Source organism: Solanum stenotomum, chromosome 10 (assembly GCF_019186545.1).
Source record: "Solanum stenotomum isolate F172 chromosome 10, ASM1918654v1, whole genome shotgun sequence".
Classification (NCBI taxonomy): Eukaryota; Viridiplantae; Streptophyta; class Magnoliopsida; order Solanales; family Solanaceae; genus Solanum; species Solanum stenotomum.
This window is the reverse complement of record NC_064291.1, coordinates 56,761,595-56,789,514: the sequence shown is the minus strand read 5'-3', so window position 1 is coordinate 56,789,514 and position 27,920 is coordinate 56,761,595. Positions and strand designations below refer to the sequence as shown.

Sequence of the window (27,920 nt, the reverse complement as noted above, 5' to 3'; positions counted from 1 at the left end):
AGTGTTCGATGTACGACACTATTTATTTATATAAGTAAATGTAAGATTTGAAATCTACGAGTTTCTATAATATTATATTTTAATAATTGAATTTACTGTCAAATATTTAATGAATCGTATAGAGAAAAAAACTCATTTCGTCCGGATTCTGGCTATTGATAGGAACAATTTATGCCCAAATTTATGCAGATTCAATGTTTACACTAGATTAATTAACACATGATATACAACTTTTGTCAATACTTTTTTTTTTTTTTATCTCTAATTGTGTTTAATCATATATATTAAACATTTTTAAAAATGCACACTTTTATTTAATTAACTATATCTTCTACAAGACCCCTCTCACATGTGTGGTCCTGACTTTTAGAAATTCCTTTTGATAACAGGTAGCAACATAGCACGAACCTAATACCTTTATCTACTCTGATCATCATGTTAAAGCATATAATCATCTCTTCTAAAAGCTTAAACTAATAAAGAAAACACAACATATTCAGTGTAATTCTACAAATAAATATAAAAATTGTTATGTACCTTTAACGCGATCCCTCATGTGTGGTCCTGATTCTTTTACAAGTATGGTGTAAACATAAGTGCAAGTAAATCTTTTTCCAAGGAAGATAGACAAAAGTTAAAAAGATAATGTACTATCTCAAACTGTAACACCATTCATGTGTTTCATTTGTCAATTGAAGATATCAAAACAAAAACAGATTGGTGGTCAGAATTTAAAAGGACAAGTTACAGTTTCCCATTTCTACAAAACACTTCTTGTCATCTCATCTCATCTCATCCTCCACTATCATCTTTCCCAAATCCAAGTTCTTGAAAAAATCAAAACCATGGCTTCTGCTTCTTCCTTTCAACTCTCAAGCCTTCAAATTCAAACCCCACCTCTTAAAAAATCTAACTTTCTTGGTCAATCTGTCAACCTCAACCTCAATAGTAGTGTTCATACAAAAACAACTATGAAATCATCTTCAAACTCAGTTACACCAATAGCAAAATTCAATCTTTATGAGATTCTTGGAGGTAGAGGTCTCTGTAATGGAGAAGAGGGTATAGAGAAAGAGCTAAAAAAGTCGATTTCCGAAGAACAAAAGGCAGCAGGATCAGCAGCAGCAGCAGCTAGTGATGATGATAATCAAGAAAACAAGGAGACTGGGGAGATACCGGAGGACGGATTTGAGAAAGAAATGATGGGGTTTACTGGCGGATTTCCGGGAGGTGAAAAGGGTCTAAAGAAATTCATAGAGAAAAATCCACCACCACCCAAGAAAACAGAATCAAGTATGGTTTCTGGTTTTAATCAAAGTCTTGTGAAGAAACCAAAACCACCTGAACTACCACTTTTGTTACCTGGGATGATTGCTATTGTCAAGAATTCTAATAATCCATATTATATGTATTGTGGGATTGTGCAGAGGATTACTGATGGGAAAGCTGCTGTGCTTTTTGAAGGTGGGAATTGGGATAGGTTGATATCTTTCAGGCTCGAAGAACTTGAACGTAGAGAAAAAGGACCACCAATGGTGAATCTTAAGTCTGTGATACTTGAGAAGATGGTAGAAAACAGCTCTGAAGCTTGAATTGCTTCACTTTTTATTGAGTAGATTGTTTGTTCTTTTGTCTTTTGGGTTGTTGTACATACAATCTGTTAGTTTTGTAATGGCAATGGCATAATAAGATATGCAGAATGCTTTTGTGCGGGAAGAATCTGTTCCAACTGAGAAGTTAACTCTCGAAAGAACTCTTAACAAAAACAACGAAAAAAATAAGAATCAGATAATTCAGATTGGTAGAGGGGTGGGTTCATTGTCCAGAGAGTTTCAAACAACGTACAGATTGTTCAGTCAAGTATTCAATATGATTGCACAAGATCTAGCTTCGTTCAAGTAATGGATCCTAGCCAATTGTAATGTTCTTCTGATCAATTCATAGATCATTAGATTCCATTAGCAATGAGGATCTCAAATATCACACTTGATCAAACAAAGAGAGATTCAACAATGAAAAGAAAGTCTAGCAGAAGTAATGGCATACAGTATTTAACAGTGTGTAATAAAACAATTCTTACTTTTCACAAGCATGAGGAAACTCTGATGTCACACATGGACCATATGATATGGTGGATTTTAGACTCCATCCAATTTGACAGCAGGTCGATATCGATGTAGATAAGTTCAATAATGCTAGCTAGCCTGAGAGAGAGTATACAATTGGTGCAAACTGCAAGATCTTTGATAGATTCTCAAACAGATGGACCAAACTTTTTTCATGCATAGTCTGCAAATGTTTACATTCAGTATCAAAGGGTTCAAATTCAATAATGCTTAACAATGGAATAGGGTAGTAAGCCAATCCACACATTAACCTCCATTGTCTAATGATCATTAATTAAAGACGTCATTTGCAAAATACACTTATAATTCCAGAAAACTGTGTCAATTACACCATACATGCAAAAGAAATCACCCAAATGTAAGCCAGACGTCGAAAACTATGTCCTCTGTCTGCACATCTTCGCCTCAAAATTAGTGGCAGCCACCCAACTGTAAAAGTGGAAAAATATTTTAAGGGCGGTTATTGGCAGATTTGCATAGAACTATCTCTAGAAAAAATTGTTTGGCTTGAACTTTATCAAATATGGCATCGTGAATCTTTGTGTTCCCAGGTCAGTATCTATATGTTTGTGTTTACATCTTACATGCAGATTGCAGAATGTGAAAGGAAGGAAATGAAGATTATATAATTAACACAGTAAGGCATGGACATATTGATTGAGGCCCTGTACATTCTTTCACTGCTCTTCCAATTACGAATTTGCTTTTGTTTAGACAGTATCTCAATTAGACTAAGAGAGAAAGATTGTGTTGACTGTTGCCCATACAAAGAACCTTTAGATGAAACCCTTTAATTTCAGTAGCTCCTATCTATGTAATCCCACAAGTGGGGTCTAGGGAGGGTAGCGTGTACACAAACCTTACCCCTACCTTAGAGAGGTTGTTTCCGATAGACCCATGGCTCAAAACAGATGAACAAGCCGACAATAACAACAAGCAGGGATAACAACAAGAAAATGCAATAATCAGAGCTAAAGAATTATCCAATAGAAATAGAAATCTAAGAATGCGAAAATACAAGACTAATACTAATACTCCATGAATGGGAAAGCAAAGCACTCAACAATATAAAGAAATATATGATATAGCCCATACTATATAAAGAAATATATAGGGTATTCCTTATAATAAAGTTCGAGTTCACTTGGCACAAAACAGAAGAAAACAACAACCTTAATGATTTATAACTAGATTATCTTATTAAAGGTTCCTATATTCACTAAGACTTTCCCAAGTAAATGATAAGCTTTTTTCTTCTTTTTTTTTGTTCCTACCATGTGAAGTGCTGACTAGTTAATACTCCCCCCATTTCAATTATGTGACATAGTATAAGAAAGAAAGAAAGAAAGAAAGACTTCGAAGCTTGTGATGTAAAAAATGCATGAGACTACATAGAAATACAAGTATGTACTGAGGGTAAAACAAAAAATTTGAAGTTAAATTATTCCCAAATTCAGAAAGGTGTCATACTTTTTGGAATGGACTAGTAAGGAAATAGTGTACCTAAGGGAGCAATTTATACATACCAAAATGGACTCAATTTCCTCCTGAGACACCAGTGTTCTTTTAGGTTGGTCAGAAGCCTTCCCTGCAACAGACATGCTAGATGGGGATCTTGAGAAGAATGTTTGAGGAACATTATCAGTTGCGGAAGTTTTCATATGTTGTGAGTTCTGCTGCGTGGAACCTGCAGAGCAAGAAACTTCTGAATAAAGAATATGGAAAATCTGCAAACAATCAATCATGCTATAAGCTAAGCGCAAGTAGTAAATCATAGAATTGCATGCCAGACAGGACTCCATGTTAAACAAACAAGATCCTCTATCAGCACCTGCTCCAACTCCAGCCTCCCACCTTTTCTGTTTACTGACTGAATTTCAAAAGAAGATGTCCTAGAACATAATAACGACCCTAGGCATCACACACTCAGAAGAATTGGAATACGATAGGGAGAAATCAAAGGAATTGGAATAGTAAGATATTAACTTGCTGCATCAAGAAGGTTAGAGATTAGAAGCTATTGATTATGTATCCAGTTGCACCATAGACTTCTAAACTAGAAACTTTTGCGTATGCACTTTGATCTTGATGCAGAAGGAAACCAGTGCCTGATTGAGGTGAATGGGATGGAACATGCATTTTGGATTGAATTTTTTTCACTTGAGCAAGTCATGTTTGTTGCTTAAGAGGAGCAATCTTTGAAATGTTAATATAGAAGTGATTTCAAAATAAATATTTTATCGATATAGGATACTCATATTGATAAAATGATTTTAACCATTTATTGCAAATTGTAAAAACGGGGATTTTACCCTCATTATAAACACCTTTCTTCCTTTTCTTCCTCGGTCAGAACATCCTACATTCTAAGAAGTTGGGAGAGTTTGAGACTGGGAGTTAACAATCTTTACTAGTACGTATCAACTAATTGAAAAGAACTTAAGATATCTTCTCAGAATAGTTCAGTTTCTAAATGAATTGAGCAAGCAAACACAATTACTCAAAACTTCTACTATTTTCAATCAGATAATCTCAAGCTTTTTCCTAAATGCAGACATTTACCATGACGAACAAATATAGTAAAAGCAGAAAAAGGAAGATGTGGACCATGCCCCTCTCCCCATATCGAACCACCTTGTCAATAGCTTCTTCACATAAAGACAAATTGATGGGCACAGAACACTTCAGTAAGATTAAAAAAATAACATTAAACTATTAGTACTATTCCTCAAATAGGGCAGAGCCACCTATGGGAAGGGAAAGCGCTGCTAATGTGGCTACTAAGCTTATTCTTTGGGAATCTCCTACTAAGATGAGAAATACACTGATAAAGCTGCTAGTACCAGGTCAACTCATATTGGCCACAGTGGAAGAGAAGAAAATGGTATTTCCGTTCCCAATAATCTTTATGAAAAGACTACCATGATTTTCAAATCTATTTTCGAAAATGCTTTCCTTGAGACAAGAATCTATCGTGAGCAACCTCTCTATCTCACACAAGGTAGGGGTAAGGTTTGCATACACCCCACCCTCCCCAAACCCCACTTGTGAGATCACACTAGACATGTTGCTATTGTAAAAACCTTCCATGATTTCCAAACGAACCGAGGGAGAGTCGAGGCATGAAAATCTTATCTATGATATGTTTATTTCCGAGTACTTATCATCCGTTGCGTATTCAATTGAATCCCCTTCACATAAGAGAACTTAGGGGTAAAGGGTGTTCAAAAATTACTTGAAATCATAAGTTAAAATCTCAAGTGTGTCCTCATATATTCTTCAAACCCCTTGCCCAAATTTCTGACTCCGCCACTGGCAACCCAAACTAGTTGAAGTCGGCTATCTGAATCCTCTATATAAACCCTGCTCCATTTAGACATGCTTCACCCCATTCTTTCTCCTTAACATTAAACCAGTGGTTCTCTAACAGTAAAGCAGAATCAATGTATCAGCCACAATATGGATTCTTTATATCCATTTAGCTCAATTTGGACCTATTTCTTTCCAAGACTTCATCTTTACAACAAATTAGTGCTTTCTAACACTATATCTCACAATTATAAACAAAAAAAATACGCGAAAAAAAAGCATAATTCAAGAAGATCAAACAAGTCAATAAATACATAGATAAAAAGAAAATTAGGAACACCCAGAAGGAGAAAAAACAAACAGGGAATACCAGAAGAAATTTTTGGGTGTCGTTGAGGAAATTTGATGTGTGGGATTCTCTTCATGATATGTGCTCCTGCTCCAGCCATTGTTTCGTCTCCAAACACTGGAAAAAAAGGTCTAAAAATTGGGTCTTTGTGAAGAACAAAAACTTCAAAGAACAAAATAGGGAAATATATTATCAACTTAAGTAAAACAAAATAAGGATATGTACACATTGAATAAATTATATTATAAAAAGTTAGAAACTTGAAAAGTTGAATTTTCAAAATTGTAATTTTTGAATTAATACTCTATTTTAAAATTGTAATTGCACTAAATTAAATCACTTGAGCATAGGGTCTTTAAGAAATCGTGATTCTACCTACATGAGATAATGGTTAAATCTACCTATAATTTGTTTTTTTATATTGAAACTTACATAAATTTCACTAGTTTAAGAGCTTGCTTAAATACACTCTATTTTGTAATATTACGTATGTTACCAGATTTTGATGCATCCAGATACGTCCAGATATATATAGTCAAAATTAGGTGTAATTTATTTTAGATACATTGTATCTGTGTGAATTCACATGTATTTGAGATACATAACAATCCTCGCTTGTCACCCAGAGACATGCGAATCATACCACATATTCGCATGTATTTGGGATACATAACAAATCTCACTCCCTATTTGGCTCGCCTCCCTCCCTAATTCACTTGCCTTTCTCCATATTTTAGTGTATCTAGTAGCAAAAATACATGTATCTACGTGTATCTTCCTCGATATATGGTATGAAACCCTTAATTAATGATAAGACAAGTAATATTTTGAAAGTACTAGTAATAATAATAATAATATACATATTTTTTAATTATATATATATATAATAGTGAAATATATCTAATTATGTAATTTCTCCTTTCTTATATTCCATTAGACTCACCAGACAACCCGATCTGGCCCACCTCGTTCAAGTCTCACGGGCCAACATGCTTACCTGAACCAGGTTAAAAAGACTTATTCTTAAAAGGCCCACACATGGAGAGAATTAGAGAAATAGGCCCCTATACATAGTCCTAAATTAAAGCAAAGCCCAATAAGGATTTGGGTTGGGCCAAAGAAGGTGGAAATGTGAGGATATATTTCACAAATAGCCATATCAGAGGGATATTTATAAAATAGTCATATTATAGAATTTCAATTTTCACAATCAAGAACTTGTGCAAAAATAGACTTTTTAAGTTGTGACGAACGAGTCAAAAGTTCAATTATTCACAAGTTTTTTTTCGAATGCCTAAAAAGAGAAAGAAGTGCTTATCGTTCTTTATCGTATTTCCAATTTATTCCATGAATAATCCAATAAGTGTGACAAAATTGAAGTTATTCATTCGTTTACTTGGTCATAGAGAAAAAAAAGACCCTATTGTTTTTGTTCGATAGAAAAAGACTTGAAAAGTTTTGGAGACTAAAAATGATGTGATTGAAGTACAATAATTAACTATAGGAAAAGACCCTTTTGTTTTTGTTATTTTATGTATTTTGATTTTTTTTAATAAAAAAATTGCTTTGACCTATTTTTGTTATGAATTTTTTTATCTTGAGTCGAGATTCTATCGAAAACAACTTCTCTACTTTGAGGTAGAAGTACGATCTGCATACATTCTATCCTCCACGCATCCCAATTTATGGGACTACACTGGATATATGTTATTGTTAATAAAGCTAGACTTAATTTAAAATAGTGACTGTTCAATATTTTAATTAATATAAAGAACTAATATTTCAATATTTTAGATTCTAAATTTCCCCCGAACTAATATCTTGTTTAGTTACTGAATTCATAATTCAACATTTATACATAAATAATAGTTTTTAATAAAAATACAAAATTTAAGCGAAAGTTAATGAATTTGTCTGAGCCAACTCGTACCTAGTCCCGTACATAAACAAGATTTTGAAGATACTATTATTCAATGTAAAATATGAGTTTAGTGGATTACTTGACCGATTGATATAATAATAATAATGATTAACAGTAACATTTATAAAACAATGCAAAAACACGTATTGGAATTATGTATTCGAATCAATGATTAAGAAGCATGTTACTTTTCAATTTGTCTAGAAGTAGTCTAATTTAATTATGAGGCAATGGAAACACAATCTTGCTTAATAAACTAATTACAACTATCTATTTCAACAAAGATCCAAGTTTTAATATTATTACTAGAAATCAGTAAATTTTCGATAGACCGCCCTATTAAAAAATCCATCAAAATTTAATAGCATTTCTGATAGATTTTTTTTATTGGAGATTCCAATTTTTCAATGGATTATTTCTTATAGACATGTCCAATGAAAATTGATTAATTTCTAGTAGTTTACTTTATAAGTTAAAAAAAAATCACGTCTAATTAACTACTTAGTTATATATATAAAACCAATTTTATCAGGTTCCTTACCACATTTTTTATGAATCGTCATAGGTGCTTTTCTCCTACTATATATTCAAGATTCTTTATTTTGGGAGCGTATATGATATATGTGCTCCAAGAGGGAAAAAGATGGAATAGAAGAACGATCTCGAGCATTTGGTGGTCTTAATTAGAGTGTTGATATTAATGGTGACTCATTATTTCGATAAATTATTTCTTTAAAAAATTATGTAAACACTTACTTATCGAATTCCATTACTAAAGACACAATCTTTTCTGATCAAAAGAATTTCAATTAAAAAAGAAACAAATTAAATTAAAGTCTCTCTCATGAAGTCTTTTTTTATCGTTAAACAAATTAAATTATTTCTTGATTGTGACAGTGAGACTATGCATTTATTGCCCCAAATTATAATCCAATATAATTGACTCCTTCAAACCTTAATTCATCTATTTAAACACTTAATTCATTAGATCTTTTTCTTCATCCTCCTTCAACTTTAATTTCCTCTACCTTTCTCCTTATACAATATATTAAAAATACTAGTGAAAAATAATTATGGGATTTGCTAATTTTTTCCTAAAGGGAAAAAGAAGCAACTCCAAAAAAACCAATAAAGTTGAAAGTAGTAATACTAACGCTACTACTTATGTTTGTAGAGATGAGTTAGATAAGAAGAAGCCAAAAATCAAGAAACAAGTGAAATTTGATTTGGAACCTAAATACCAACATCAAGTAGAAATTAGTAATGATGAAGAACCAAAGAAATGTATAAGGGAAGGTGTTGATGATCATGATAATGTGATCAATAATCGCGGAGTTAAAGTGAAAATATTGATGAGAAAAGAAGATGCTGCGAGACTTTTGTTGAAGTGTAGTGAAGGAGGGGTACTTGAATTTATGGATGTAGCTCATGAACTTGTTTCTTCTAGTAATGTTAGGGTTATTTCTTCTCCTATTCATAATAGTTGTAATTATGGTTCACTCAAGGCTATTCCTGAATAATGTTAGTGCCTTTGAGGGTGTAATAATATTATTTTTGGTTTATATAATATAATATATTTTGTTAGATTTTTGAGTTTCATGTTTGATTACTTTGAAAAGATTAGAGTTGTTATAGTCTAATAATAATACTCAAGTGTTGCATGATTCAAGTATTTACCTAAAACCTTGTTCTCATGATCTTTGCATTAAGTGATTGAAAATACTTGACAAGTAATTTTTTGGCACTAAAACAAATTTTATAATTAAAAAATAGTTTTATGTTTCGACTGAAGTGTTGAAATAAATAATAAAGTGATGATATGTTTGGTGAAAGAATGTTGATAAGAAATTTTTTTGAATGACCAATATGTCCTTGAAATTATTTTCCAAAATTTATAAATTGAAAGGTATTTGTATAAGGAGAAGAACAAACATCGAAAACGGATAGGAGATTGATGTTTAAATCAAGAGTGCTTATAATTATAAAAAGCAATAAGTTGAGAATGATTAACTTATAGCTTTTAACTGATTTTTTTTAAAAATTTATAAGCACCGGAATAGACATTCACCAAAGTCCAAACACATAAATAAGTTAAAAGTAGTTACAAATTACTATCATGGATGTGATTACACTCTGTTTGGATCATTGTTGCCCATTGTACTGTATTGTAATGTACTGTATTGTATTGTATTGTATGATAGATATAATGTTTGGATAGACTGTATTGTTTGCTGATGTTTAGTAATATTTTTATTGTTTGTAATTTATAAATTTATTAAAATGACCTTAATTATTATAAGGCGGGAGGTTTGACTGGGATTCAATAATATAGGGTAAAGGGTAAAATAATATTATGAAATATTACGTAAGGATATAATTAGAAAAATAAATTAAGTAATAATGGGAACACACCAAATCGGTTGTTCCATAAAATGAGGGTTTTCATTGTTACGTAACAACGAAATTTAACAATACAATACAATACAAAACATTTTAAGTAACAATAAAAACAACATTGTATGTATGATAACAATACAATACAGTACAATGGGTAACAATGATCCAAACAGAGTGTAATTTAAAGAATGACAACAAATAAAAAGACTATGTTCAAAGGCTTTGAAATACATGGCATGTAATCCTAGTTATACATGTATAACTTATATCATAGTCAACATTAGATGTAATAAAAAGACTCTCTTATAATAATTAGCACTAATAGTAGTATATATTACATGGGAAAAGGAGGTTAATTTAAGACAATCTTGGTCTAGAAGACTAGAACTTGACATATATATATATATATAACTAATTATATCATAGTCTAAATGTAAATTTTATGAAAAAACTCTTATAATAAAACCCAATACTACTACTACGTACTGCAATTCCACGTTCAATTCAAGGTTACATTGGAAAAAGAGGTTAATTTAATATAATCTTGATCTAGAACTTGACATTATTAAAAAATTACATATATAACTTATATCATAGTCTAAAATTAGAAACTCTCTTATAATAAAATCTAATAGTACGTACGTACTACAATTACACGTTCAAGTTCACATGGGAAAAGGGGTTGATTTAAAAGAATCTTGGTCTAGAACTAACATAATTAAAAAATAATATATAAACTTGTCTAAAAGACATATAATGACAAGATTATTGGTAGGTATATTCAACATAGAAAATATGAGTATTAGCACTTTAACTTGACCAGTTGATTAATAATAATAACATTAACAAAACCATACAAATAAAAACGCGTTTTACTAGAAAATTAGACTTACATTTTATTCAATATTAATGGAATTAAGGGGAGTCAAAGAAACAATACAGTAGTGTTCTTCATATCATTTATACGTTACAAATTCGATTTTAAAAATATTTATTACTATTTGCATTAGAATAAACTGATTATATTACATTTTTTTGAGGTGTGACTCTTAAATATGAAATATTTTATACATCGAACTATCTTTTTAATCCAATTCATTAATATTAAGAAGCATGTCACTTTCAATTTCCCAAGACTTAGTCTAATGTTACTTACTACAACATGTAGTAAATTAAAATAGTGTTAGAATAGACTATTGAGGACCTCTTTAGTCTTCCTCGTGCCTCTGAACAAAATTATTTGCATCCGATATTTATATCAATCGATACTTCAATATTATTAATTCATCATAATTACGTCAGTAATTAAAATTATATTTTTTTATGATTAACATGATTTATACAAGTATATATAAATCAAGACAATATGTTATTTAGTGAATTGATGTAAATAATGAATAAATATTATAATTTTTTATTTGAAAATTTTGTCTTAGTTAATAATATTTTTTACGTACCTATTTTCACGAACACCAATTTATAACTCTAGTCAACAACAACATATCAATATAACGTAAACTTTACCATTAAAAATGTGTAAATTATTCTGCATATAAAAATTAAATCCAGAGAATATTAATGTTTGAGGAAAAAGTAATATGCTTGTAAAGTAGGAAGAAATTAATGCTACAAAATCTCTATGAGGACCACAATAGAAGAATTCATTTAAGGACTCTTCATCATTTCTTCTTATTATATACATTAATTAAAATGATAATTATATATTCGATTGCTCAATCAAAAATATTTATATTTATTGATTAATATACATAATATACGTGTGCATTATATGCTTGTAGTTTTCATTTTATTTTGTGGACACCTGTTTACTATGTGGATTTTTCTTCATTTTGAACAAAAGTAAAAATAAATAATTTATATCAAAAACCGTCTATTAATACTGAATATGTTATTGTTATGATTAAATATTTCAATTATTTAAGTAAACAACAAGAATATTTTATTTCTTCACTGTCACAATCATGACTTATGTGGCTGCCCCAATTTATAATCCAATTGACTCTTTCAAAGCTTAACTCATCTATTTAAACACTTAATTCATCATCTCTTTTTTTTCATCCTCTCTACAACAATATAGCCATAACCCCTTATTACTCCTCCTAAATCTCCATATAGTTCAATATTTTTTAAAAAATAATTAAATATGGGATTTGGGAGGTCTTTTCTTAAGGGAATTCACTTTGGTGAAAAAAGTAAATCAAGAAAAACCAAAATTGTTGAAAGTAGTAATATCACTACTACTACTTATGTGTGTAGAGATGATTTAGAGAAAAAGAAGCCTAAAATCAAGAAACAAGTGAAATTTGATTTAGAACCAAAATATCATCCATCAAAAGAAGAAGAGGAAAACGAAAAGAATAATACTTTCGAGAAAAATACAATTACTCAAGAGGAGGAAACAAAAGTACAAGAAGGTGTTAATATTGCAAATTATGATGGGATTATAAAAGTGAAAATTTTAATGAAAAAAGAAGACGCTGCGAGACTTCTGATAAAGTATAGAAATGGAGGGGCTCTTGAGTTTATGGATGTTGCTCAACAACTTGTACAAGTTCCTTCTAGTAGTGTTAAAGTTATTTAATTTCTTCTCTTAGTCAATAGTTAGGGGTGGCAGTGGAGCGGGGCGAGAAGAATGTATAGTGAGTTAGTTTTACTGTTCATAATTTTCAACCCGCTTCGTTATTAAGAGCCCTTGAGGTTTTTTTTTCCCTATGATTATTCATGAATATTTTTTACTCAAGCCTCTAGGAGGTATATATGCTTGAGTTTATTTTGTACCTAACTTTATGTAATAACATTGATTGATAATAAAATACTTTCTCCATTAATTTTTACTTGTCATAAACTATATATAAGTAAAGTTTAACTACGTATTCGTAAGAGTGATTGAGTTGGTTAGCGATATAAAATATTGTGATGCTAATATCAATAGCTAGCTAGAACTCAGCCCCTAGCTAAAACTATACCTAAATTTATTTTATTATTGTTGAGTCGAGACTCGAGAGCTTATCAGAAACATCCTCTGTATCCTCACAAAGATAGGAATAAGGTCATACATCTTACCCTCTCATGACTCTATTCATAAAATTACATTAAAAAAGTGTTATNCCCTATGATTATTCATGAATATTTTTTACTCAAGCCTCTAGGAGGTATATATGCTTGAGTTTATTTTGTACCTAACTTTATGTAATAACATTGATTGATAATAAAATACTTTAATTTCTCCATTAATTTTTACTTGTCATAAACTATATATAAGTAAAGTTCAACTACGTATTCGTAAGAGTGATTGAGTTGGTTAGCGATATAAAATATTGTGATCCTAATATCAATAGCTAGCTAGAACTCAGCCCCTAGCTAAAACTATACCTAAATTTATTTTATTATTGTTGAGTCGAGACTCGAGAGCCTATCAGAAACATCCTCTGTATCCTCACAAAGATAGGAGTAAGGTCATACATCTTACCCTCTCATGACTCTAATCATAAAATTACATTAAAAAAGTGTTATCATTTTAATATATAGAATGTGGAATAAACTACGTGTCGCTGGGTCAATGAGAAAGTTATTTCATTTTAACTTTGAAAAAGTCTTTTACTTATTTTTCTTGTTCATTCTTCTCCTTAATTGATTACTTAAACAATAATTAAATAGAAGTTTCAAATACTTCCAATTTTTCTTTAATTAAGAAACAAAATTATATTCTTGAGTTGTGACTGATCATGTCACTATAGTTTGCCCCTAATTTTACTCATTTTGACTCCTTCCACATATTAATTATTCATCACTTTTCTATTTAAACACTTGTTCAATTTATCTCTTCTAATTATCCTACTTTCTCTAATAAAAAACTTCATATTCCTACTTTTTTTTTTATATCTAGAAATATCCAAATGGTGATGACTATGGGATTTGCTAGTTCTTTACTAAAGGAAATATTTTTTGGTAGGAAAATCAACTCCAAAAATTATAATAAGGTTGATAGTACTACTAATTTTACTTATGTTTGTAGAGATGAGTTGAATAAGAAAAATCCCAAAATCAAAAAACAAGTGAAATTTGATTTAGAACCTAAATCCCAACAAGAAGAAGAAACAAGTACCCTTTTGGAGTTGAACAAAAATAGTGGTACTTCTTTGGAGAAATATAAAGTTAGAGGTGGCGGTGATGATAATGATCATGCAAATAGTAACGGGGTTAAAGTGAAAATCTAGATGAGAAAAGAAGACGTTGTAAGACTTTTGTTGAAGTGTAGAGAAGGAGGGGTACTCGAATTTAAGGATGTTGCCCAAGAGCTAGTTCAAATTCCTTCTAATTGTGTTAGGGTTATTTCTTCTCCTAGTCGCAATATTCATGAATCTAATGATTGTTCACTCAAGACTATACCTAAAGAACGTTAGAGCCTTGTAGGGTTCAATTTCTCGATTCAATTATAATATATTGATAGCGTAAAAAAATTACACTATTTGTGTTACATAGCATGTCCTAGTTATATAATAGGTTGTTTGTATTATTTTATGTGTTACAAGTTTCACATATTATGTTAATATTTACCTTTTCAAGAACCAAGTATAATGGATATTAATGGCCAGCCTCATTAGTCGTAACGTCTTACGTAGTTTTAATTACTTTATTTGTTTTCTTATGATTTATTTCATAGTTGTATATATAAAACTTGGGCTTTGTATATGGGTTAGAGAATTTTGTATATGATTTATTTTTTACTCAAGCCTCTAGGAGGTATACTTGAGTTTATTTTGTACCTAACTTTATGTAATAACATTGATTGATAATTTTAGAATAAAGGATAAATAACTTGTTATATTATGTTAAATTTTGTTGATAACTTATAAAAATTATCACGATAATGTAAGTTAATTAAATCAAATAATTATTCTTGGACATACTAAAAATACCGTAATATTTAAAACTCCGTCTCTTTTACCTCTTACTAGGATAGACAGGTGAAGAGACAGATGTAACATTGCAACATTAAATTCATCTAAACTCAATATTTTTTATATGAAACAAAAATTTATATTCAAAAATTTATTAAAATTACAACGAATAGAAGATGTGAAGTTCTGAAGAAATTAAATGTAGTAGAAGTGGGGTGAGAAGATAAAAATAGAAAATAAATAAATAATAAAACTTCTACGTGACAAGTTTAGCTATTGAATTCTTTTTGTCTCTTGGTTAAAATAAAGAGAAAAATAAAATTTTAATTCGTGCAAGACATTTGTAAAAGTTGATAGTTTTTTAGCCTAGAAATGGTGTCAAGAATCTAACTTTGACTAATGGAATATAAGAAGAAGATAACTTATAAAGACAAAAAATTATTTTAATAAAGGTAACTTGGTATATCAAACAATGCATTATTGGTCTAATACTCAATCGAACATTTTCTTTTCTAAAAAATATAAAATACTTTATTTTAATTCATGTAATGTATAATATTCTATTATAAGTTAATTCGAAAATAAGGATATCTTTTTATATTTAAAAATAATTTAATTTTCAGCTTATAATTTGACCTTTAATAAGATAATTTATCGTCATAAAAATACTAAGAATATCATGACAATCTGTCAAAATTTGTGGATAATTATAATTAGTTAACTTAATTATAATTAATTTATATGAAAAATATATATCGTATAAAATGAAACAGAAGAAGTAAGAACTAATATTGTTCTCAAACGAACAAAAAAAGAAGAAGACGTGGAAACAAAATATAACACGTTTGGTTACATTAATTCTACGTTCATTTTTTCTCTTATTAGGACAAATTTTATTTGACATGTCGCAGAAGTAACGTTCCCCAGTCCAATGTCTACTAGCCCTGTGGTGTCTCCATCCCAACACCTCACGGTCGAGCCGATTTTTATAGACGGATTTAAAATTTAAATTTAACAAATTTAATATTTAATGTGTTTAGCACGAGACTCATTTTAGTAGAGATGAATTGATATACTGTTTATAGTTTAGGGTATGAATTTGATAAAATCGAGTAATTTTGATCTAAATTTTATGTTAATCTTATGAAAAATCATTTAGTATATATAAATCATTAGTTAAAAATCAAGTAACACAAAAGAACCAACTCATGTACTCATAAATAAATATTGAACTTCCCTGCATAAAAGATTGTATTAGATTCAAATGAATCACTCCAATGATCCCTACCTCCCCCACAAGATATAACTATAATTACATCTCAATTCTAAATAAGGTCGAAGATTTTTCTATGAACTTTCAGTATATTTAAATTCAAAAAGAAAAAGAAAGAAAATTCTCATTAGACAAAAAGAAGAAATTTCTTTGATTAATAGTGCTATTGATATATATGTCAATTCAAAAGTATCAAAATCCAACTAGTAGACTTGTTTTAAGGTTCTTAGACTAGTTAATTGACTAAAATTCAAGTGATAAGTTTGAAAAGAAAATTCAAACTTTATTAAATGTTGAAAGCTCTTAATAAAATACTTTCTCCATTAATTTTTACTTGTCATAAATTATATATAAGTAAAGTTCAAGTACGTATTCGTAAGAATGATTGAGTTGGTGCAACAAGTGATATTCCATAAGGTAGCTAGGCTATAAATCAATTCCACTTATCAACATCTTCTCAATCGGACTCCCTGGGCTGAGCTTACATAAGGCAATTTACATATCCAGTGTGATTTACAAGCTATTGCACAAAAACATATTTACTCCGTGTGCTCGGATCAAGAATAAAAGGTCCAACTACATGACGTGTTTTTTCTAGAGATTATTTTCTCGACTAGATTGTAAGTTTTCAAATTCCTACTCATCACTTACACCTAGAAATTAAAAACCATATGATACGCAGAGACGAAGTCAGGATTAACAGTTTGGGGGTTCTAAATTTCATTAATAACCATCAATCATTTTGTTAGGAGTTCACAAATTAATATACATATATATTTAATTAATTTTCTAGTACAAATACATGGTCTATGGAAAAGTTACTGAGTTCGAACGAACCCATGAACCCCCACCTAGCTCCGTCTCTGAATTGGTACGGCTAATAAAAGCAAAACATTACATTAACTTGAACAATTAACTAACACTAATTGAGGGGTAATTTGGTTCGATTGCATCAACTAAAATAAATAATCCCAATTCCCAACGTAGATCGAACTCCATAAAAGTAATATAATATTAGGTTAGTCGCATAAAAAATACTAGTAATAATTTCAACATAATTAACTTATATATAGTTTGGTTAGCGACATAAAAAATTGTGGTGCTAATATCAATAGCTAGCTAGAACTCAGCCCCTAGCTAAAACTATACCTAAATTTATTTTATTATTGTTGAGTCGAGACTCGAAAGCCTATCAGAAACATCCTCTGTATCCTCACAAAAATAGGAATAAGGTCATACATCTTACCCTCTCATGACTCTAATCATAAAATTACATTAAAAAAGTGTTATTATTTTTATATATAAAATGTGGAATAAACTACGTGTCGCTGGGTCAATGAGAAAGTTATATTTAACTATTTTTATTGTTCATTCTTCTCCTTAATTGATTACTTAAACAATAATTAAATAGAAGTTTCAAATACTTCCAATTTTTCTTTAATTAAGAAACAAAATTATATTCTTGAGTTGTGACTGATCATGTCATTATAATTTGCCCCTAATTTTACTCATTTTGACTCCTTTCACATATTAATTATTCATCACTTTTCTATTTAAACACTTGTTCAATTTATCTCTTCTAATTATCCTACTTTCTCTAATAAAAGACTTCATATTCCTACTTTTTTTTTTCTATCTAGAAATATCCAAATGGTGATAACTATGGGATTTGCTAGTTCTTTACTAAAGGAAATATTTTTTGGTAGGAAAATCAACTTCAAAAATTATAGTAAGGTTGATAGTACTACTAATTTTACTTATGTTTGTAGAGATGAGTTGAATAAGAAAAAGCCCAAAATCAAAAAACAAGTGAAATTTGATTTAGAACCTAAATCCCAACAAGAAGAAGAAACAAGTACCCTTTTGGAGTTGAACAAAAATAGTGGTACTTCTTTGGAGAAATATAAAGTTAGCGGTGGCGGTGATGATAATGATCATGCAAATAGTGACGGGGTTAAAGTGAAAATCTTGATGAGAAAAGAAGACGCTATAAGACTTCTGTTGAAGTGTAGAGAAGGAGGGGTACTCGAATTTAAGGATGTTGCCCAAGAGCTAGTTCAAATTCCTTCTAATTGTGTTAGGGTTATTTCTTCTCCTAGTCGCAATATTCATGAATCTCATGATTGTTCACTCAATACTATACATGAAGAACGTTAGAGCCTTGTAGGGTTCAATTTCTCGATTCAATTATAATATATTGATAGCGTAATAAAATTACACTATTTGTGTTACATAGCATGTCCTAGTTATATAATAGGTTGTTTGTATTATTTTATGTGTTACAAATTTCACATATTATGTTAATATTTACCTTTTCAAGAACGAAGTATAATGGATATTAATGGCCAGCCTCATTAGTCGTAACGTCTTACGTAGTTTTAATTACTTTATTTGTTTTCTTATGATTTATTTCATAGTTTTGTATATATAAAACTTGGGCTTTGTATATGGGTTAGAGAATTTTGTATATGATTTATTTTTTACTCAAGCCTCTAGGAGGTATACTTGAGTTTATTTTGTACCTAACTTTATATTATGTAATAACATTAATTGATAATTTTAGAATAAAGGATAAATAACTTGTTATATTATGATAAATTTTGTTGATAACTTATAAAAATTATCACGATAATGTAAGTTAATTAAATCAAATAATTATTCTTGGACATACTAAAAACACCGTAATATTTAAAACTCCGTCTCTTTTACCTCTTACTAGGATAGACAGGTGAAGAGACAGATGTAACATTGCAATATTAAATTCATCTAAACTCAATATTTTTTATATGAAACAAAAATTTATATTCAAAAATTTATTAAAATTACAACGAATAGAAGATGTGAAGTTCTGAAGAAATTAAATGTAGTAGAAGTGGAGTGAGAAGATAAATAGAGAAAATAAATAAATAATAAAACTTCTACGTGACAAGTTTAGCTATTGAATTCTTTTTGTTTCTTGGTTAAAATAAAGAGAAAAATAAAATTTTAATTAATGTAAGACATTTGTAAAAGGTGATAGTTTTTTGGCCTAGAAATGGTGTCAAGAATCTAACTTTGACTAATGGAATATAAGAAGAAAGAAGAAGATAACTTATAAAGACAAAAAATTATTTTAATAAAGGTAACTTGGTATATCAAACAATGCATTATTGGTCTAATACTCAATCGAAAATTTTCTTTTCTAAAAATATAAAATACTTTATTTTAATTCATGTAATGTATAATATTCTATTATAAGTTAATTCGAAAATAAGGATATCTTTTTATATTTAAAAATAATTTAATTTTCAGCTTATAATTTGACCTTTAATAAGATAATTTATCGTCATAAAAATACTAAGAATATCATGACAATCTGTCAAAATTTGTGGATAATTATAATTAGTTAACTTAATTATAATTAATTTATATGAATAATATATATCATATAAAATGAAACAGAAGAAGTAAGAACTAATATTGTTCTCAAACGAAAAAAAAAAAAGAAGAAGACGTGGAAACAAAATATAACACGTTTGGTTACATTAATTCTACGTTCATTTTTTCTCTTATTAGGACAAATTTTATTTGACATGTCGCAGAAGTAACGTTCCCCAGTCCAATGTCTACTAGCCCTGTGGTGTCTCCATCCCAACACCTCACGGTCGAGCCGATTTTTATAGACGGATTTAAAATTTAAATTTAACAAATTCAATATTTAATGTGTTTAGCACGAGACTCATTTTAGTAGAGACGAATTGATATACTGTTTATAGTTTAGGGTATGAATTTGATAAAATCAAGTAATTTTGATCTAAATTTTATGTTAATCTTATGAAAAATCATTTAGTATATATAAATCATTAGTTAAAAATCAAGTAACACAAAAGAACCAACTCATGTACTCATAAACAAATATTGAATTTCCCTGCATAAAATATTGTATTAGATTCAGATGAATCGCTCCAATGATCCCTACCTCCCCCACAAGATATAACTATAATTACATCTCATTTCTAAATAAGGTCGAAGACTTTTCTATGAACTTTCAGTATATTTAAATTCAAAAAGAAAAAGAAAAAGAAAACAAGAAGAAAATTCTCATCACAGACAAAAAGAAGAAATTTCTTTGATTAACAGTGCTATAGAGATATCATATGTCAATTCAAAAGTATCAAAATCCAACTAGTAGACTTGTTTTAAGGTTCTTGGACTAGTTAATTGACTAAAATTCGAGTGATAAGTTTGAAAAGAAAATTCTAACTTTATTAAATGTTGAAAGCTTTTAATAAAATACTTCCTCCATTAATTTTTACTTGTCATAAACAATATTCATAAGTAAAGTCTAACTACGTATTCGTAAGAGTGACTGAATTGGTGCAACAAGTGATATTCCATAAGGGAATTAGGCTAGAGATCGATTCCACTTATCAATATTTTCTCAATCCAACCCCTTGGGCTGAGCTTGCATAATGCAATTTACATATCGTATGTGATTTACAAGCTATTGCACAAAAACAGATTTACTCCGTGCGCTCGGGTCAAGAATAAAAGGTCCAATTACGTACTTGACGTGTTTTGATTAAAGATTATTTCCTAAACCAAAAGATTGCAAAGTTTTCAACTTCCTACTCATCAGTTACCTAAAAATTTAAAACCATATGTTTCGGCTAATTAAAGCAAAACATTACATTAACTTGAGCAATTAACTAACACTAATTAAGGGGTAATTTGGTTAGATTGCATCAACTAAAATATATAATCCCAACCAATTGCGGAGCCAAGATTTTTAATAAAGGGGTTCAAAATTTGATAAAATAGACACATGAAGTAGTCGAAGGGAGTTCAATATCTACTATCTATACCTAAAAAATTATTTTAATCATATATAAATAATATAATTTTTTGTCACATGGACCCTAACTCTAAGGTGTCTCCGCCACTGTTTCCCAACGTAGATCGAACTCCACAAAAGTAATATAATATTTGATTAGTGGCATAAAAAATACTACTAATAATTTCGACATAATTAACTTATAGTGTTTGGTTGGTGTCTTGGCGATATAAAATTGTGGTGCCGATATTAATGATAACGTCATAATTTTCACTAAGAAATTTTAAACATAAAAAAAATTTAAATAGTCTCAGAAGCCAAAAAGATTCATTATTTACTATAAATACATTAAACAATAATTTTAATCTTGTATATAAATGTAATTTTCAGACAAAAGAGATATGGATGACCCCTTCCACCTCTAGCTAGAACTCGGCCTCTAACTAATACTATACCCAAATTTATTTTATTATTGTTGAGTCGAGAGTCTATCAAAAACACTCTATCTATCCTCATAAAGATTGAAATAAAGTCATATATCTTACACTTTTCGCACTCTACTTGTAAAATCACGGTTTTTTTTTTTGTATATAGAATGTGGAATAAACTGCATGTAACATGTCGCTGGGTCAATGAGAAAACGAAAATTAAATAGAAGTTTCAAATACTTCCAAATTTTCTTTAATTAAGAAACAAAATCATATTATTGAGTTGTGACTTATCATGTCACTATAATTTGCACCTAATTTTACTCATTTTGACTCCTTCCACATATTAATTATTCATCACTTTTCTATTTAAACACTTGTTCAATTTATCTCTTCTAATTATCCTACTTTCTCTAATAAAAAACTTCATATTCCTACTTTTTTTTTCTATCTAGAAATATCCAAATGGTGATAACTATGGGATTTGCTAGTTCTTTACTAAAGGAAATATATTTTGGTAGGAAAATCAACTCCAAAAATTATAATAAGGTTGATAGTACTACTAATTTTACTTATGTTTGTAGAGATGAGTTGGATAAGAAAAAGCCCAAAATCAAAAAACAAGTGAAATTTGATTTAGAACCTAAATGCCAGCAAGAAGAAGAAACAAGTACCCTTTTGGAGTTGAACAAAAATAGTGGTACTTCTTTGGAGAAATATAAAGTTAGCGGTGGCGGTGATGATAATGATCATGCAAATAGTGACGGGGTTAAAGTGAAAATCTTGATGAGAAAAGAAGACGCTGTAAGACTTCTGTTGAAGTGTAGAGAAGGAGGGGTACTCGAATTTAAGGATGTTGCCCAAGAGCTAGTTCAAATTCCTTCTAATTGTGTTAGGGTTATTTCTTCTCCTAGTCGCAATATTCATGAATCTCATGATTGTTCACTCGAGACTATGCTTGAAGAACGTTAGAGCCTTGTAGAGTTCAATTTCTCGATTCAACTATAATATATTGATAGCGTAAAAAAAATTACACTATTTGTGTTACATAGCATGTCATAGTTATGTAATAGGTTGTTTGTATTATTTTGTGTGTTACAAATTTCACATATTATGTTAATATTTACCTTTTCAAGAACGAAATATAATGGATATTAATGGCCAGCCTCATTAGTCGTAACGTCTTACGTAGTTTTAATTACTCTATTTGTTTTCTTATGATTTATTTCATAGTTATATTTAGAACAACTTTCACATATAGCAAACATAAAAATCATATTTGTATGTTATAGATATAGTTTGTATAATTGCGCTCCATAGCAAATTTTATGTTTGCTATGGAGCTTTTGATTTGTGTAATTCGCTACAAACATCCAATTTTATATAAATTGTTCAGTTTTGTATAAATTCATTTATACATTGTAATTTGTATAACAAGACCTGTATTTGTATAATTATAAGTGTATAGGACGAAAATATATGTATTTGTATTTGTATATAAACTTTTCTCTCGCTTTATACAAACACAAACACATTTTATACCAAAATGTATAAAATGACTAATTATATACCGAAAATGACTAATTGTATACCGAATCAGATGGCGAAAAAAGGGGGATGTTTGCTACGAATAACAATTAAAATAAACTATGGCTATAACATTTAATTTGAATTAATAGTTTGTTATTTCATACAATTTTCCCTTATATTTATAAAACTTGGGCTTTGTATATGGGTTAGAGAATTTTGGGCTCCATTGTAAATGGGCCTTCAATCTTTTCCTTTTTGGACCTCATTGTAACAATTTTCCCAAAATTGTTGTTCTATCATCAAGTAAAATGTTTAATTTAAAAATAAAATAATTATTAATAACATTATTATTAATATTTAATAAAGAGATTTAAATAATTCCCACCTATTGCTTAAAAAATCTTTCCCTTAATTTGGAACTTAGGAAAATGGTAAAAGAAATTATTATTTTTGGATTAGGTGGAGAAAAAAGTTTAGAAATATGTAGTTTTCCTTGGTCTTTTTTGGAATCCAAAAGAAAAAAAAGGAGAATGGATTTTATGCAGCGCGAATTTAGAATAGTCAGGGTTCAATGTGGATATTGGAGACTGAATGGGAAAATAGAAAAAAAGTCATCTTCGTACTCATATTTTACTATGCATTTTTCACTTATGCTACTTCTTTTTCAAACAGTTTTGTTATGTTTTTTTTTAATCGAGAATCTCTCGAAAAACAATCCATCTACCTCACAAAATAGGGATAGATCTGCATACACAAAATTTTCTTGCAAATCTCACTTACAAAATTATACTCAATATGTTATTGTTGTTGTATTTTATGTTTGGCTTTCCGTTTTTTTCCTTTCCTTGTTTACTTGCATCTTTTTATTTTCCTAAAATTAGTGAAATCAAATCTAATAATACAATATAATGGGATCAAGAATTAATAAACAAGTGAAAATGAACTAGAGATTTAAAATAATACAATATAATGGCATCAAGTGAATTGATGAATAAAAATATTAATAAGATAATTATTAATATTCAATACGATACGGTGATAATAAAGAGATTCAAATAATTCCTACCTATTGCTTAAAAAACTTTCCCTTAATTTGGAACTTAGGAAAATGGTAAAAGAAATTATTATTATTTTTTGGATTAGGTGGAGAGAAAAGCTTAGAAATGTGTAATTTTCCTAAGTTTTTTTCTGGAATCCAAAAGAAAAAAAAAAGAGAATGGCCTTATGCGACGCAAATTCAGAATAATTGAATTTTAATACGGATATTGGACACGAATAATAAAAAAAGTTAATCTTCCAACTCATATTCTACCTTTCCACTTATGTTTGCCTTGTATTTTACCATGTCTTTTTCTCTTACCCGAACTGTTTTGTTATGTTTTTTCTTGAGTCGAGAATTACTCGAAAAACAACCTATCTACCTCCCAAGATAGAGAAAGGATTACATAAAATTTTCTCGTAGATTTCACTTATAAAATTATACTGAATATATTATTATTGTTGTATTTTAAGCTTGGCTTTCCGTTTCTTTCTTTGTAAAACATCTTTTCATTTTCCTAAAATTAGTGAAATCAAATCTAATAATACAATATAATGGCATCGAGAATTAATAAACAATAACTTTAAACTCGGAGATGGTGAAAATTTAAAAACATCATAATGTAAAATAGCATTTATCATGAGTTTAAATAATGGTGCAAACAAAACATATATTTAAAAAACGCCGAATTCCAAATTTAAATTTTACAAATATTTAATTTTAGGACAATAACTTCAAACATTAGTAACTGAATTTTTAACACATATATAAGGTTTCATTAAGTAAAAAACTCAAATATACAAAAAAAAAAAAAAATAGAAATCAAAATAGCATAGATCTCGAATTCAAGCTTCGAAAATATAAATCTTCTAATAATAACAAGTACTTCTCCTTTAATTCGTTTAACGCAACACAAATTCAAATTAATCCGAACCAAACTTTAAATACCCATTCTATTAAAGGGAATAAAACACCAAGAAAATTTACAAGCATGGATTTCAACTACATCCATACAAAAAGAAAGAGAAACTCAAATATACAATAAGGAGGAAGAAGAAGTAAAACAAAAAACCAGAAGTCTCGAGTTAAAGCCTTGAAAAAAATACAACAGATCTTCTTATACACTACGCGATACAAATTTGAATTAATCCGACCGACAAAAAAAACAAAAAGTGCATTCTCATAAAAAGTCATCTATCCATCATTTCTGGAACTTCAGGACTCTCTGTAATACTTTCTAAACTTGGTTTCCATCCTGAACAAATTTTTCCTCTGTTTTTTTCAATTTCCCCCAAAAATTCCTCTAAATTTTTCCCTTCTCTGAATTTCAATTGAAGAAGTAGCCATTCCAATTCCTCTTTAGTCAAAACTACTTTCAATCTCATATTTGTTTTTCCCTCTTCCTTAGGAAATTTGACTGTTTTTTCATCTTCACGAATCTGTGATTCCTCTGTGTTTTCTCTTTGTAGACATGTTTCTACACAATTTCCCATGATTTTTTTGAAGTTTTTCTGGTTGTTGTTTGTGAAATGTGAAGGAAAAAAAAGAGGGATTTGAGAAGAAGAAGAAGAAGAAGGAAAATTGATAATTTAGAGAGAGAAAGTAGAGAGAAGTGTTGAGTAGAGTTGCATGTGAGAGTGGGTAGAGAGAGTTTTTATAGATCTCGAATTGAATAATTAAAATAATAAAATAAAATTAGATTCGTTAATTTTCTACGTGTTTTTTTTTTTTGAAAAAAATTATTTGGAATTTTTGTACCTTTGTCGATTAACGAATTTGCACATCAGCTAAGGATCTTTCGAAAACAATCTTTTCACCTTTACGAGAGATTTGTGTACCCTCTTTAGACCCTATTTTATGGCAGGATATGTTATTGTTGATGTTTGACTACAAGTATTTGTATATTTAAAAACTTATTTGATATAAGGGCTTCATTCGAATATTTTTTTTTGTCTTAACTCAAACTATATCGTCAATGATATGCAGATATATACCCTCCGTCATATTTTTGGGACATTGGTGCCCCTGCCGTCCAAAAATATCTATTATACTAACATAAGACTAAATAGGGACACATGTCATAATCTTATCCATAGATCCGACATTTATTAAATATCGGATCGACGGGTAAGATTGCGTCACATGCACCTATTTAGTCTTCCGTTAGAGTGAAGAATATATATGCTCTAGTTTTTTTGACAGCAATGTCCCAAAAGTATGACGGAGGGTATTTACATGCCATTTATGATAGTTTGGGGTATATTTATCCTTTTTTCCTACTACATATTATAAGGTTAATTTTTACTTAAAATAATAAATCACTTAAGCTAATATTATTAACAAAGTTAGAGCAATGTTTTGTATTTATTCTCTTTGATCACGAGAAAGTTTACTTGATTTAAGAAGATTCCTTGGAAGAAGATTTATTTTAATTTTGGAATATGTAGACGTGTCTTTGTCTTTTTATTTATTTAAATTAATCATTCTCGTGTTAAATAACATTTAAGCTAAACAAACCCGTGACTTACAGGTTTTTTAATTAGTAGAAAATAGATTACAGTTTGATTACAACTAGCATTTCGTGTATGATCTGTATTTTTTTTTTTTGTCAAATATATATTTGGTTGAAAAGAATTTTGAAAATGTTGGTTTTGAATTTCTTGGAAAGAGTGTATTACCAATCCAAGATTCTATTATTCTTTCAATATTCACATTTCAATTGTTAGAAAAATAACTTACTAATATAAGATGCTTATAATAATACATTCTCTAACAACGTATCGTAATAACACATGACGACTAATTCTGAAAGAAATAGAAAAATTGTAACTGTAACATCGATCATTTGAAGGAAATGAAACATTGCAACCAGTTATATGAATGCGGTTATTCACTTGTAGAGACGTCTTTTTTAGCTCTCGTTAAAATTGTATGAAAGTCATCTTTAATAGGACTTTTCAAATTATCGTATTGAAGAATTTTGTTATACTTAACGTTGTTAGGTAAAAATATGATTGTTGAACTAATATAACAATTTACCTCATCTTGTAAATTGGAAGGTAGTCCAATTAGTCTTTTTATAGATGTAGCAAGTGGGGTTAAAGTTAAACCATAAATATTGTTTATTTGCCTTCTTTTGATTTTTTAACATTTTAGGTTATAAAGGTCACAATTTGCCATAGTTAAATATATTCTTCATTAAATTAAATAAACAGTAAGATATTATTGTTGACATTTTGTGAAAAAAAAGGCAAAAGATTTATCATTATAACTCATAAGAAGACATCTTTCAATGCTGCATGTGAGTGACCCCATATAATTATGATATATATAACCCCAACAAATTGGATTGGAGCGTCTTTAAGTGCCATTTTCCCTTATAGCTATATTATACCGATCAGCTTACACGCACCTTAATTATCTGATTGAATATATACAATTAAGAACGGAGCTATGCAAACCCTATATTTATGTCAACATCAGAACCCAATTACTAACATTTGATATCGTCAAAAATTTAGAATTCGTAATAATATTCAAATTTTGACTCTGATTACGTGTTACTTTCTGTTACCGAATAGCTCTGTCCACGAAAATTTTAAACATATATATTACTTGGCTTTTTGTTTTTTTCTTTTGTTACTGACTTTTATTTCCTAACGTCTTGTCATTTTTATACTATTTCATTTGACAGCTAAATCACATACTTACATTTAGCCATGTGAAATCAAGATTTTTTCTTTGATACGTTTGAAAAACTTTTAACCTTTAACTCTGAAAATTAGAAAAATAAAAGCTAGAATCTTTTGTCAA

At 29.3% G+C, this 27,920-nt stretch overlaps 1 protein-coding gene and 1 long non-coding RNA gene across 2 annotated transcripts; both read left to right on the top strand.

The window, feature by feature from the left end:
- The first annotated feature begins 706 nt into the window (after positions 1-706).
- LOC125841584 (NAD(P)H-quinone oxidoreductase subunit S, chloroplastic) lies at positions 707-1,684 on the top strand. Its single transcript, XM_049520736.1, has one exon. It carries the CDS (start codon positions 846-848, stop codon positions 1,590-1,592), a length of 747 nt encoding a protein of 248 aa, XP_049376693.1. The 5' UTR covers positions 707-845; the 3' UTR covers positions 1,593-1,684.
- A 12,347-nt stretch (positions 1,685-14,031) lies between these two features.
- Positions 14,032-22,306, top strand: LOC125841954 (uncharacterized). The gene is made up of 2 exons (XR_007443851.1): positions 14,032-14,103; positions 22,088-22,306. It is a non-coding gene; the product is annotated as an uncharacterized LOC125841954 (long non-coding RNA).
- Positions 22,307-27,920: the final 5,614 nt, after the last annotated feature.